The 14,235-nt window shown below is 52.4% G+C and overlaps 1 protein-coding gene across 1 annotated transcript in view; it reads left to right on the top strand.

Moving 5' to 3' along the window:
• The window catches only part of PTPN9 (protein tyrosine phosphatase non-receptor type 9), a 29,214-nt gene that overhangs the window by 3,171 nt on the left and 11,808 nt on the right, over positions 1-14,235 (top strand). Inside the window, 5 exon segments of the mRNA XM_075576156.1 lie at positions 2,575-2,664; positions 3,142-3,278; positions 13,391-13,496; positions 13,931-14,118; positions 14,200-14,227. Of these exon segments, the coding sequence (XP_075432271.1) occupies positions 2,575-2,664; positions 3,142-3,278; positions 13,391-13,496; positions 13,931-14,118; positions 14,200-14,227 (549 nt within the window).

Genomic DNA, 14,235 nt, shown 5'->3' with positions numbered 1-14,235 from the left:
GCACGGCTATCTCTCACTGGGACGCGCACGGCTATCTCTCACTGGGACGCGCACGGCTATCTCTCACTGGGTGCGCTGACACGCACGGCTATCTCTCACTGAACACGGCTATCTCTCACTGACACACACGGCTATCTCTCACTGACACACACACGGCTATCTCTCACTGACACACACACGGCTATCTCTCACTGACACACACACGGCTATCTCTCACTGACACACACACGGCTATCTCTCACTGACACACACACACGGCTATCTCTCACTGACACACACGGCTATCTCTCACTGACAAACACACGGCTATCTCTCACTGACACACACACGGCTATCTCTCACTGACACACACACGGCTATCTCTCACTGACACACACACGGCTATCTCTCACTGACACACACACACGGCTATCTCTCACTGACACACACACGGCTATCTCTCACTGATACACATGGCTATCTCTCACTGATACATGGCTATCTCTCACTGGGACGCGCACGGCTATCTCTCACTGGGACGCGCACGCTATCTCTCACTGGGACGCGCACGCTATCACTCACTGGGACGCGCACGCTATCACTCACTGGGACGCGCACGGCTATCTCTCACTGGGACGCGCACGGCTATCTCTCACTGGGACGCGCACGGCTATCTCTCACTGGGACGCGCACGGCTATCTCTCACTGGGACGCGCACGGCTATCTCTCACTGGGACGCGCACGGCTATCTCTCACTGGGACGCGCACGGCTATCTCTCACTGGGACGCGCACGGCTATCTCTCACTGGGACGCGCACGGCTATCTCTCACTGGGACGCGCACGGCTATCTCTCACTGGGACGCGCACAGCTATCTCTCACTGGGACGCGCACGGCTATCTCTCACTGGGACGCGCACGGCTATCTCTCACTGGGACGCGCACGGCTATCTCTCACTGGGACGCGCACGGCTATCTCTCACTGGGACGCGCACGGCTATCTCTAAACTGGGACGCGCACGGCTATCTCTCACTGGGACGCGCACGGCTATCTCTCACTGGGACGCGCACGGCTATCTCTCACTGGGACGCGCACGGCTATCTCTCACTGGGACGCGCACGGCTATCTCTCACTGGGACGCGCACGGCTATCTCTCACTGGGACGCGCACGGCTATCTCTCACTGGGACGCGCACGGCTATCTCTCACTGGGACGCGCACAGCTATCTCTCACTGGGACGCGCACGGCTATCTCTCACTGGGACGCGCACGGCTATCTCTCACTGGGACGCGCACGGCTATCTCTCACTGGGACGCGCACGGCTATCTCTCACTGACACACACACGGCTATCTCTCACTGACACACACACGGCTATCTCTCACTGGGACGCGCACGGCTATCTCTCACTGACACACACACGGCTATCTCTCACTGACACACACACGGCTATCTCTCACTGGGACGCGCACGGCTATCTCTCACTGACACACACACGGCTATCTCTCACTGGGACGCGCACGGCTATCTCTCACTGGGACGCGCACGGCTATCTCTCACTGGGAGGCGCACGGCTATCTCTCACTGGGACGCGCACGGCTATCTCTCACTGGGAGGCGCACGGCTATCTCTCACTGGGACGCGCACGGCTATCTCTCACTGACACACACACGGCTATCTCTCACTGACACACACGGCTATCTCTCACTGGTACACACACAGCTATCTCTCACTGGTACACACACGGCTATCTCTCACTGACACACACACGGCTATCTCTCACTGACACACACACGGCTATCTCTCACTGACACACACACGGCTATCTCTCACTGACACACACACGGCTATCTCTCACTGACACACACACGGCTATCTCTCACTGACACACACACGGCTATCTCTCACTGACACACACACGGCTATCTCTCACTGACACACACACGGCTATCTCTCACTGACACACACGGCTATCTCTCACTGACACACACACGGCTATCTCTCACTGGTACACACAGCTATCTCTCACTGACACACACACGGCTATCTCTCACTGACACACACACGGCTATCTCTCACTGACACACACACGGCTATCTCTCACTGACACACACACGGCTATCTCTCACTGACACACACACGGCTATCTCTCACTGGTACACACACAGCTATCTCTCACTGGTACACACACACGGCTATCTCTCACTGACACACACACGGCTATCTCTCACTGACACACACACGGCTATCTCTCACTGACACACACACGGCTATCTCTCACTGGTACACACACGGCTATCTCTCACTGACACACACACGGCTATCTCTCACTGGTACACACACGGCTATCTCTCACTGGCACACACACGGCTATCTCTCACTGACACACACACGGCTATCTCTCACTGACACACACACGGCTATCTCTCACTGACACACACACGGCTATCTCTCACTGACACACACACGGCTATCTCTCACTGGTACACACACAGCTATCTCTCACTCTTACATACACGAAACGTGCTTGGCTATCTCTCTGCGTGATGCGCACGGCTATCTCTCACGGTTATGCACACGGCTATCTCTCGCTGGCAGGAGACCCGGCAGAGGGAGGGGATAGTGGCGTTGAAGCCCCTGCAGGAGCCGCTGCTGTCTGAGCTGCTCAGCGGGAAGTTCACTGTGCTGGTGAGAGAGCAGGGGTCAGCGGGCATAGGGTCAGAGGTCAGACTGTAGGGCGATCAGAAGTCAAGGATCACTGGGTCAGCGGGCAGGGCGTCAAGGGGGGGGCAGAGCTCACAGGGTTTGGAGTCAGAGGGCAGGGGGTCAGAGGGCGAGGGTCGAGGGGGTCACAGGGTGGGGATCAGAGGGCTATGGTCGGGGGGGGTCACAGGGTGGTTGTCAGATGGCGATGGTCAGGGGGTCATAGGGTGGGGTCCAGGGGGCAATGGTCAGGGGTCACAGGGTGAGGGTCAGAGGGCGATGGTCGGAGGGGTCACAGGGTGGGGGTCAGAGGGCAATGGTCAGGGGGGTAACAGGGAGAGGGTCAGGGGGCAAAGGTCAGGGGGGGTCAGAGGGCGGGGGTCGGGGGGTCACAGGCTGGGGGGCAGAGGGCATTGGTCGGGGGGGTCACAGCTCTGGGTCTGACCCCTACCCCCCTCTCAGAGTGTCCGTGACCCGTCTGGAGCCTCCATCGCCATCTTCACCGCCAAACTACACCGCCCAGCGCACAGGAACAGATGGGAGGTGCAGCACACTGTGCTCCAGGCGCTCTTCTACCTGCTGGACCGCGCCATGGAGAGGTGAGTGTGCAGGAGTAGCAGAGTGGGCAATGTGTGTATGGGGAGGGGGTATTGAAGTGGTGAGTGAGTTGTCAGCACTAGCATAGCAGAGTGCGCTGTCTGTATGCTCAGTACTGGAGTAGAAGAGTGGTGTGTGTGCTCAGTACTGGAGTAGCAGAGTGTGGTGTGTGTGCTCAGTACTGGAGTAGCAGAGTGTGGTGTGTGCTCAGTACTGGAGTAGCAGAGTGTGGTGTGTGTGCTCAGTACTGGAGTTACAGTGTGGGGTGTGCTCAGTACTGGAGTAGCAGAGTGTGGTGTGTGTGCTCAGTACTGGTGTAGCAGCCTGTGCTGTGTGTATGCTCAGTACTGGAGTACAGAGAGCGCTGTGTGTGTGCTCAGTACTGGAGTAGCAGAGTGCGCTGTGTGTGCTCAGTACTGGTGTAGTAGGGTGCGCTCTGTGTGTGTGCTCAGTACTGGTGTAGTAGGGTGCACTGTGTGTGTGCTCAGTACTGGAGTAGCAAAGAGCGCTGTGTGTGTGCTCAGTACTGGAGTAGTGGAGTGCGCTGTGTGTGTGCTCAGTACTGGTGTAGTAGGGTGCACTGTGTGTGTGCTCAGTACTGGAGTAGTGGAGTGCGCTGTGTGTGTGCTCAGTACTGGAGTAGTGGAGTGCGCTGTGTGTGTGCTCAGTACTGGAGTAGTGGAGTGCGCTGTGTGTGTGCTCAGTACTGGAGTAGCAGAGTGCTCTGTGTATGCTCAGTACTGGAGTAGTAAGGGTGCGCTGTGTGTGTGTGTGTGCTCAGTACTGGAGTAGTAGGGTGCACTGCGTGTATGTGTGCTCAGTACTGGAGTAGAAGGGTGCACTGCGTGTGTGTGCTCAGTACTGGAGTAGTAGGGTGAACTGCGTGTGTGCTCAGTACTGGAGTAGTAGGGTGAACTGCGTGTGTGTGCGCTCAGTACTGGAGTAGTAGGGTGCACTGCGTGTGTGTGCTCAGTACTGGGTAGTAGGGTGCACTGCGTGTGTGTGCGCTCAGTACTGGAGTAGTAGGGTGCACTGCGTGTGTGCTCAGTACTGGAGTAGTAGGGTGCACTGCGTGTGTGCGCTCAGTACTGGAGTAGTAGGGTGCACTGCGTGTGTGTGCTCAGTACTGGAGTAGTAAGGTGCACTGCGTGTGTGTGCGCTCAGTACTGGAGTAGTAGGGTGCACTGCGTGTGTGTGCTCAGTACTGGAGTAGTAGGGTGCACTGCATGTGTGTGCTCAGTACTGGAGTAGTAGGGTGCACTGCGTGTGTGTGTGCTCAGTACTGGAGTCGTAGAGAGCTGTGTGTGCGCTCAGTACTGGAGTAGTAGGGTGCACTGCGTGTGTGCGCTCAGTACTGGAGTAGTAGGGTGCACTGCGTGTGTGTACTCAGTACTGGAGTAGTAAGGTGCACTGCGTGTGTGTGCGCTCAGTACTGGAGTAGTAGGGTGCACTGCGTGTGTGTGCTCAGTACTGGAGTAGTAGGGTGCACTGCATGTGTGTGCTCAGTACTGGAGTAGTAGGGTGCACTGCGTGTGTGTGTGCTCAGTACTGGAGTAGTAGAGAGCTGTGTGTGCGCTCAGTACTGGAGTAGTAGGGTGCACTGCGTGTGTGTGCTCAGTACTGGAGTAGTAGGGTGCACTACATGTGTGTGCTCAGTACTGGAGTAGTAGGGTGCACTGCATGTGTGTGTGCTCAGTACTGGAGTAGTAGGGTGCACTGCGTGTGTGTGCGCTCAGTACTGGAGTAGTAGGGTGCACTGCGTGTGTGTGTGCTCAGTACTGGAGTAGTAGAGAGCTGTGTGTGCGCTCAGTACTGGAGTAGTAGGGTGCACTGCGTGTGTGTGCTCAGTACTGGAGTAGTAGGGTGCACTGCATGTGTGTGCTCAGTACTAGAGTAGTAGGGTGCACTGCATGTGTGTGTGCTCAGTACTGGAGTAGTAGAGAGCTGTGTGTGCGCTCAGTACTGGAGTAGTAGGGTGCACTGCGTGTGTGTGTGCTCAGTACTGGAGTAGTAGGGTGCACTGCGTGTGTGTGCTCAGTACTGGAGTAGTAGAGAGCTGTGTGTGCGCTCAGTACTGGAGTAGTAGGGTGCACTGCGTGTGTGTGTGCTCAGTACTGGAGTAGTAGAGAGCTGTGTGTGCACTCAGTACTGGAGTAGTAGGGTGCACTGCGTGTGTGTGCTCAGTACTGGAGTAGTAAGGTGCACTGCGTGTGTGTGCGCTCAGTACTGGAGTAGTAGGGTGCACTGCGTGTGTGTGCTCAGTACTGGAGTAGTAGGGTGCACTGCATGTGTGTGCTCAGTACTGGAGTAGTAGGGTGCACTGCGTGTGTGTGTGCTCAGTACTGGAGTAGTAGAGAGCTGTGTGTGCGCTCAGTACTGGAGTAGTAGGGTGCACTGCGTGTGTGTGCTCAGTACTGGAGTAGTAGGGTGCACTGCATGTGTGTGCTCAGTACTGGAGTAGTAGGGTGCACTGCATGTGTGTGTGCTCAGTACTGGAGTAGTAGAGAGCTGTGTGTGCGCTCAGTACTGGAGTAGTAGGGTGCACTGCGTGTGTGTGTGCTCAGTACTGGAGTAGTAGGGTGCACTGCGTGTGTGTGCTCAGTACTGGAGTAGTAGAGAGCTGTGTGTGCGCTCAGTACTGGAGTAGTAGGGTGCACTGCGTGTGTGTGTGCTCAGTACTGGAGTAGTAGGGTGCACTGCGTGTGTGTGCTCAGTACTGGAGTAGGAGGGTGCGCTGTGTGTGTGTGTGTGTGTGTGTGTGTGTGTGTGTGTGTGTGCGTCGACCACGATCAAATACGAGGCACCGTCTATTGGCCTAGCAAAATCCATTTGGATGCGGTGCCATGGGGTAGTTGGCCACACCCACGGTTGGACTGTCCCTCTCAGTAGTTGCCTCGCTGACTGGGCACAGCCCGGGCACCCGGTGACAAAGCTTTCAATGTCTTGATCAATTGCCGGCCACCATATGTATCCCGGGCTCGCTGCTTCCTACGGACCATGCCGGGATGTCCATCATGCAGGAGTTGCAATGCTTGCGACTGCATGCTGTGTGGAACCGCCACTCTCTCTCCCCACATGTGGCAGTGATCCCTGGTGGGCAGTTCCAGATGGAGAAGTTTATTTGGCCTTGTAACAGGGGAGTAATCCCTGTTCAAGTAATGTGCCTTTAATCTAGCAGTGTGGTGGTTAACTGCTGGTAGTCAATTAATAAACACCACCTGCCTGATCTAGATTGCTTACAAAAGCCTGTCTGTTGAGACAGGAAGTAACTCCTTAGCTCTGACTGAGAGCTGACCTTTGGAGAGACAGAGCAGTGTTCTTGAGTCTCCCAGGAGAGACTGACCAAGAGAACACACATCTCTGGAGCTGACCGGTCTTGAGCTCTGCCCAGCAGAGCTGATTTCAAGACACAGGAAAACTACTACACCTGAAGCTGAACCAGGAAATGAGAAGATTTTCCCTCCAAGAAACAGATAAGACTTTTATTCTTAAGAGACTTCTTATATCTGCTTATTTCATGCAATATGTTTTGGGGCTGCGAGACATGCTTGACTTAGGGAGTTGTGAATTAATTGCATGGTATTTTCACTAGAGATACTCCCAAGTGAATAGAAGCTTTGTTCCCCCCCCTGTGTTTGGATGATTTCCTGATGAAAAGGAAAAGACACAATAAAGCCTATTATAATTTCACCTTATAAAGTCTCCAATTGTGTACCTCTGTGAACGTCCGTCTACAGGCCTCAAGTTGGACGCTCCGGTTTGAGGCCGTCCACCCTGCACGAATTGCCTAACGGTGCGGAGCGTGTCACCCCTCTGCATTTCCTTAGCGAGTACCTGCGAGGTCAATGTATTCGTAGTCACACGGTGGCAAAGTTGTCCCTGAATTTAGTTTTTTTCTTTAAGTGGAAGTCGGGACATGGCATCTGCATTGGCGTGCTCATCGTGTGAGCGGTATGGTGTAAGCTCCCAAAAAGAGGGCGGGCCTTTGTAGGCGAGCGGCTGTCGTTGTGGATACACCCTTTTTGGTGTTAAAGATGAAGAGTAATGGCTTGGGGTCCGTGACAAGCGTAAGGTCGCGACCATATACATAAAAGTGGGATTTTTTTATAGCCCACACTATAGCTTTATTAATCGGAGAATAGTTACGTTTGGCCACGGATGGGGAACAAGACACAAAAGCGATTGGTTTCTCTGTGCCATTGTCCATCAGATGAGAAAGTACTGCCCCGAGACCATATGGTGAAGCGTCGCATGCCAACAGTAACGGTGTGCGGAGGTCATAATGGACCAATACACGGGACATCAGAATCATGCGTTCTGAGGTTTTGAAAGCCTCCTGACACGTCGGTGTCCAGTTCCATTTTGTTGTTGTTCCCAATAATCTGTGCAGGGGGTACAGAACGTCCTCTAGATTAGGCAAGAATCTATTATAATTGTTCAGTAGTCCCAAGAAAGATCGAAGTTGTGAGACCCCCTTGGGTGTGGGAGCCTTCACTAATGCGTTCACCTTGTCTTGCGTTGTGTGGAGCCCTTCTTCATCCACCACATGTGCGCAACACTCTAATTTGGGCACAAAAAAACTTAGCCCATAGTCCATTAAGCGTTGTAGGACCAGCTCCACATTGTGGCGAAGCTCCTCATCATTGCGCCCGGTGATCAACATATCATCGAGCATACACTGAGTACAGTATAAGGTATGCTAATATGTCCTCCATTTTACGCTGCCAAATTGCCGGTGCTGGGGCAATCCCAAAAACCATTCGGTTAAACTGAAATAGTCCTGTGTGTGTGTGTGTTGATCGTGAGATATTTCCTGGAATCGGGGTGAACCTCCATTTGCAGGTATGCCTACTTGAGATCGATTTTCGAAAATCTTTCCCCCCCCCGCTAAGGAAGCAAAAACTTCTTCATATCTTGGAAGGGGATACTGGTCCATGATCAATTAGCTGTTCAGTGCCATAAGGAGATCTCCACTTATGCGCAGCTCGCCAGTCTTTTTCTTTACTGGTACAATTGGCGATGCCCATTGTCACGGTAGAACAGGTCTTACCAACACATTAATACCGGGATTCTGGATTGAGCACACAAGATGGGCAAAATAAATTGTAATTTATTTCCTTTTAAAACAAACACACAATATTCACAATTACACTGGATAAAACACTTACTGGGATTGGGACACAAAGTCAAATGTCCACAGCAAATGTCCACAGAACGAAAAAATGCCTCTGGGCAAGCATGCAAGTGTGTGCGCAATTTGAGTCGTGCGACAGTCCTTGGCTAGGGGCGCAACTTGCCACCCCTATATCTTCGCTGAAGGGAAAGATTTCGTAATGTCCGTACAGAATTCGTTTGGGAATCCTTAGCTCAAACGAATTCTAGAAGAGGGGTGCAAATCTTCGTTACGATGTAGTTAACCCTTCACACTCCGGAACCCCTGACGCTAAAACTTGTACTTTTCTTGGGTGATCTTAGGTGAATCTCAGATGGAACTAACTTTCTGACGGACTGCATGACCTTTTAAAAACTCCCAAAAGTCCATCCTGTCAGTCTGCAGCGAATCACTGCGTGGGAATTTTATCCCTGGCCACTCACACGCTTTGCCAGGTGGATAACTCCTGGCATCCCTGGCTTCAGAAAAGTGACAAAGCATGTGCCAACTTTGCATTTCAGCCGCTTAGCATATCTAGCCAAGCCTACTTCCTGGAGACATAATGCCTCCCTAAACTGTGCTATACTTATGTCGTAGGTGTTTCATCCATGGCTCATGCTGGTCTAGGTTTTGTTCTAGAGCGTGACAGGAGTTGACTTGAATGTCTGGTACTCGAAGGGCCCATATCCAGTCCTGTCCAAATAGGGGTGAACCTGCCCATTCTAGGACGTATAGTAGAAGTCTTTTTGTTTTCCCTTTATACGTGAGACGTACTGTCACACAGCCGAGCGGCTTTAAAAGTTGCATGGAGTAAGTATGTAGTCTGATTTTAGTGGCTTCAACTGCTTTGTTGTAACTTGCGCCAGTGGTGTAGAGTGATCACAGACACCGCAGCCCCAGTATCCAGATCCATGCAGCGTTTTCCCTTCGCGTTTCACCTGTACTTCAATGCCCGTTGGTTGAGGTCCGAGGGGGTATATGGAGAGGCGTTCCAATCGCTCGTCTCTCGTCCGAGCTGGACGGTGAATCTCGGAGGTCCACTTTATACGTTTGTCTGCCTCCCGCCTTCTTTTCCTGGCGGCGTGTATGTGGTGCACGGCAAACAGGCCGTAAATGTCCTGTTTTGCCACAATTATGACACTGCATGTCCTTGAATCTGCAGGCTCTGGCATCAGTAGTAGTTCCTCCACATCGGTAACACCCGCCAGGGGTCTGCTGTCCCGGCGTGGGTCGTGACAGCGTGGATTGTCGACTGTGCCCTTGGGGTTTCGGACTTGCTGACTTGCTAAGTGGTGTGTTGAAAAGTTCTTCTTTTACAGTCTCGCGCGATTGCAGCGCGTCTGCGTCTTTCATTGCCAGCTCCATTACTGTTGCCAGTCTATAGCCCTTTTTAAGGAGAGGTGGTCTTCTGTTAACAGTTTTTTTTGTATAGGCTGACTTGTGAGGCCAATGACAAACATGTCGCGGAGGGCTGCTGGCCGGTAATCACAGAAAGAGCAGGTGCTGGCCAACTTCCTTAGGCCATGTCCATAGAAGGACAAGCCGCGCTGAGCCGTGCGGAAGCGCCGCGAGCGCGAGCGTCCGCAGGCGTGCTGAGGCGTTGGATTTTTCAGCCGACAGCCGTGACGTTGACGTCGGTGCGTCGCGGGCGATTGGTCCAGCAACGTCACTGCCCCGCCTCCCTCTGCCTCCCCCCGCCTCCCGATTGCGCCCGCTGGCTCGCCTGCATGGGCATGAAATCGCGCAGATTTCAGCAGGCGAGCCTCAGCGTCAGTGCGGCTCCGAACTGCTCACCCCTCTATGGACTCAGCCTTAGAGCGACAACATAGGATTTAATACCTCGCCTTGTTCTTGGCGTCTATGATAAAACCGAAACCTCTCCGCTATCTCCAGCGGTTTAGGTTGGTAGTAATCGTTCAGTATTTCAACCGGTAAGTGTAGGGGCTCGGATGCTGGTTTATCTGGAATCAACAAGTCTCTTAAAGTATTGTAGGTTTTAGCACCAGCTGCTGTGAGAAATACAGCAACCTTTTTGTCATCACTTACAGCATTTGGTCGAGCCGTTCGCTCCAAGAAGATTAATTGTCTGTTTCAACATGAAATTCCTGCATGCTGCCGATGAGAGCCATAGTGACATATATTTATCCTTGGCTGTCCTGGTACATAAATGCCTATCTGAGAGAGAAAGTAACGCTGTTGCTTTCAGCTTATTTCCCAGGGTTATCATTGGCTGCAGGATTGTATAATTCCATCCTTACGTATGGAGGAATACTGCCTGAGGCCTAGTGACATTGTTGTGGGGTTACTGCCTGAGGCCTAGTGACATAGTTGTGGGGTTACTGCCTGAGGCCTAGTGACATAGTTGTGGGGTTACTGCCTGAGGCCTAGTGACATAGTTGTGGGGTTACTGCCTGAGGCCCAGTGACATTGTTGTGGGGTTGCTGCCTGAGGCCTAGTGACATTGTTGTGGGGTTACTGCCTGAGGCCTAGTGACATTGTTGTGGGGTTACTGCCTGAGGCCTAGTGACATTGTTGTGGGGTTACTGCCTGAGGCCTAGTGACATAGTTGTGGGGTTACTGCCTGAGGCCTAGTGACATAGTTGTGGGGTTACTGCCTGAGGCCTAGTGACATTGTTGTGGGGTTACTGCCTGAGGCCTAGTGACATTGTTGTGGGGTTACTGCCTGAGGCCTAGTGACATTGTTGTGGGTTTACTGCCTGAGGCCTAGTGACATTGTTGTGGGGTTACTGCCTGAGGCGTAGTGACATTGTTGTGGGTTTAGTGATATCCTCGTCGCCTCTTATGTCTCAGTGTTTATGCTTCACAATAACACACTTCCTTGTTGGTACTGAACGATCCTTCTTTGTTGCTGCCGACAGGTAGCCATTTTCCTGGTTACCTCAGACGGCTGCGCGCCTGTCTAAGCCCTGATGTTACTCTGACTGGCTCTCACTCTGCTTCCTGGTTCAGAAGTCAGAGTGGTGACATCACAGCATCACATGACAGTGACCAGGAAATACCCACTACACCACAGTGTGGTGTGTGTGCTCAGTACTGGAGTAGCAGAGTGTGCTGTGTGTGTGCTCAGTACTGGAGTAGTTGTGTGTGTGTGCACGCGCTCAGTACTGGAGTACTAGTGTGAGCTATGTGTGCGGGCGCGCTCAGTACAGGAGTATTAGTGTGCGCTGTGTTTGTGCTCAGTACAGGAGTATTAGTGTGCGCTGTGTTTGTGCTCAGTACAGGAGTATTAGTGTGCGCTGTGTTTGTGTGTGACAGTACTGGAGTAGTAGTGTGCGCTGTGTGTGTATGTGCACGCTCTCAGTACTGGAGTATTTATTTATTTATTTATAAAATATTTTACCAGGAAGTAATACATTGAGAGTTACCTCTCGTTTTCAAGTATGTCCTGGGCACAGAGTAAAACAAAATAATACATGGTTACAAATACAGTTACATAAATGAACAAGGTATACATTATATACAAGACATTGCGTGCACAGTTACAGATAATATATATTATAGGCGTATGAAACAGTTACAGACCAGATTAAAGTGTGAGACAGCCTTAGATTTGAAAGAACTTAAGCTGGTGGTGGATATGAGAGTCTCTGGTAGGTTGTTCCAGTTTTGGGGTGTACGGAAGGAGAAGGAGGAACGTCCGGATACTTTGTTGAGTCTTGGGACCATGAATAGTCTTTTGGAGTCTGATCTCAGGTGATAGGTACTGCATGTGGTAGGGGTGAGTAGCTTATTCAGGTAGCTGGGTAGCTTGCCCAGAAAGTATTTGAGGGTGAGACAGGAAAGGTGAACTTTGCGCCTAGACTCAGTACTGGAGTAGTAGTGTGCGCTGTGTGTGTGTGCGTGCACGCTCAGTACTGGAGTAGAAGTGTGCGCTGTGTGTTTGTGTGTGCGTTCGCGCACTCAGTACTGGAGTAGAAGAGTGCGCTGTGTGTGTGCTCAGTACTGGAGTAGTTGTGTGTGTGTGCACGCGCTCAGTACTGGAGTACTAGTGTGAGCTATGTGTGCGGGCGCGCTCAGTACAGGAGTATTAGTGTGCGCTGTGTTTGTGCTCAGTACAGGAGTATTAGTGTGCGCTGTGTTTGTGCTCAGTACAGGAGTATTAGTGTGCGCTGTGTTTGTGTGTGACAGTACTGGAGTAGTAGTGTGCGCTGTGTGTGTATGTGCACGCTCTCAGTACTGGAGTATTTATTTATTTATTTATAAAATATTTTACCAGGAAGTAATACATTGAGAGTTACCTCTCGTTTTCAAGTATGTCCTGGGCACAGAGTAAAACAAAATAATACATGGTTACAAATACAGTTACATAAATGAACAAGGTATACATTATATACAAGACATTGCGTGCACAGTTACAGATAATATATATTATAGGCGTATGAAACAGTTACAGACCAGATTAAAGTGTGAGACAGCCTTAGATTTGAAAGAACTTAAGCTGGTGGTGGATATGAGAGTCTCTGGTAGGTTGTTCCAGTTTTGGGGTGTACGGAAGGAGAAGGAGGAACGTCCGGATACTTTGTTGAGTCTTGGGACCATGAATAGTCTTTTGGAGTCTGATCTCAGGTGATAGGTGCTGCATGTGGTAGGGGTGAGTAGCTTATTCAGGTAGCTGGGTAGCTTGCCCAGAAAGTATTTGAGGGTGAGACAGGAAAGGTGAACTTTGCGCCTAGACTCAGTACTGGAGTAGTAGTGTGCGCTGTGTGTGTGTGCGTGCACGCTCAGTACTGGAGTAGAAGTGTGCGCTGTGTGTTTGTGTGTGCGTTCGCGCACTCAGTACTGGAGTAGAAGAGTGCGCTGTGTGTGTGTGCGCACACTCCATACTGGAGTAGAAGTGTGCGCTGTGTGTGTGCGCACACTCCGTACTGGAGTAGAAGTGTGCGCTGTGTGTGTGCGTTGGCGCGCTCAGTACTGGAGTAGCAGTGTGCGCTCTCTCCGCAGTGCGGACACGCAGAGACACGGCTTGGTGTTTATCTATGATATGGGCGGCAGTCACTACAGCAACTTCGATCTGGAGCTGAGCAAGAAAATCCTGAGCCTGCTGAGGGTGAGAGATAGCCGTGTGCGTGCGGTGTGAGAGATAGCCGTGTGCGTGCGGTGTGAGATAGCCGGGCGCGTGCGGTGTGAGAGATAGCCGTGTGCATGCGGTGTGAGAGATAGCCGTGTGCGTGCGGTGTGAGAGATAGCCGTGTGCGTGCGGTGTGAGATAGCCGTGTGTGTGCTGTGTGAGAGATAGCCGTGCGCGTGCGGTGTGAGAGATAGCCATGCGCGTGCGGTGTGAGAGATAGGTGTGTGCGTGCAGTGGGGGTGATAGCTGTGTGCGGGCGGTGTGAGAGCTAGCTGTGTGCGGGCGGTGTGAGAGCTAGCTGTGTACGGGCGGTGTGAGATAGCTGTGTGCGGGCGGTGTGAGATAGCTGTGTGCGGGCGGTGTGAGAGATAGCTGTGTGCGGGCGGTGAGAGATAGCTGTGCTCCCCCGGCAGGGTGCGTTCCCGGCCCGGCTGAAGAAGGTTCTCATTGTGGCCGCTCCGGTCTGGTTCCGGGTTCCATATTCCGTCATTAGCCTCTTACTGCAGGAGAAGCTGAGAGAGAGGGTGAGTATCGCACTGCTATGGGCGCGCACGTCGCTGTGTACTGTCCAGGAGACAGACCCGCTAGGCAGAGGTGGAGAGTAGAGACTGACCCGTACCTGGGATCCGAATCCCGAAGAGCAGAATAGTGAGGTCCAGTTCCGGGGTCAGGGCCTGAGAAGGCAGGATAATCGTGGTCACTGTTCCGAGGTCAGGGC

Source organism: Ascaphus truei, chromosome 18, assembly GCF_040206685.1.
Source record: "Ascaphus truei isolate aAscTru1 chromosome 18, aAscTru1.hap1, whole genome shotgun sequence".
Classification (NCBI taxonomy): Eukaryota; Metazoa; Chordata; class Amphibia; order Anura; family Ascaphidae; genus Ascaphus; species Ascaphus truei.
The sequence above is the reverse complement of the archived record's forward strand: the minus strand, read 5'-3'. Positions and strand labels throughout refer to the sequence as shown.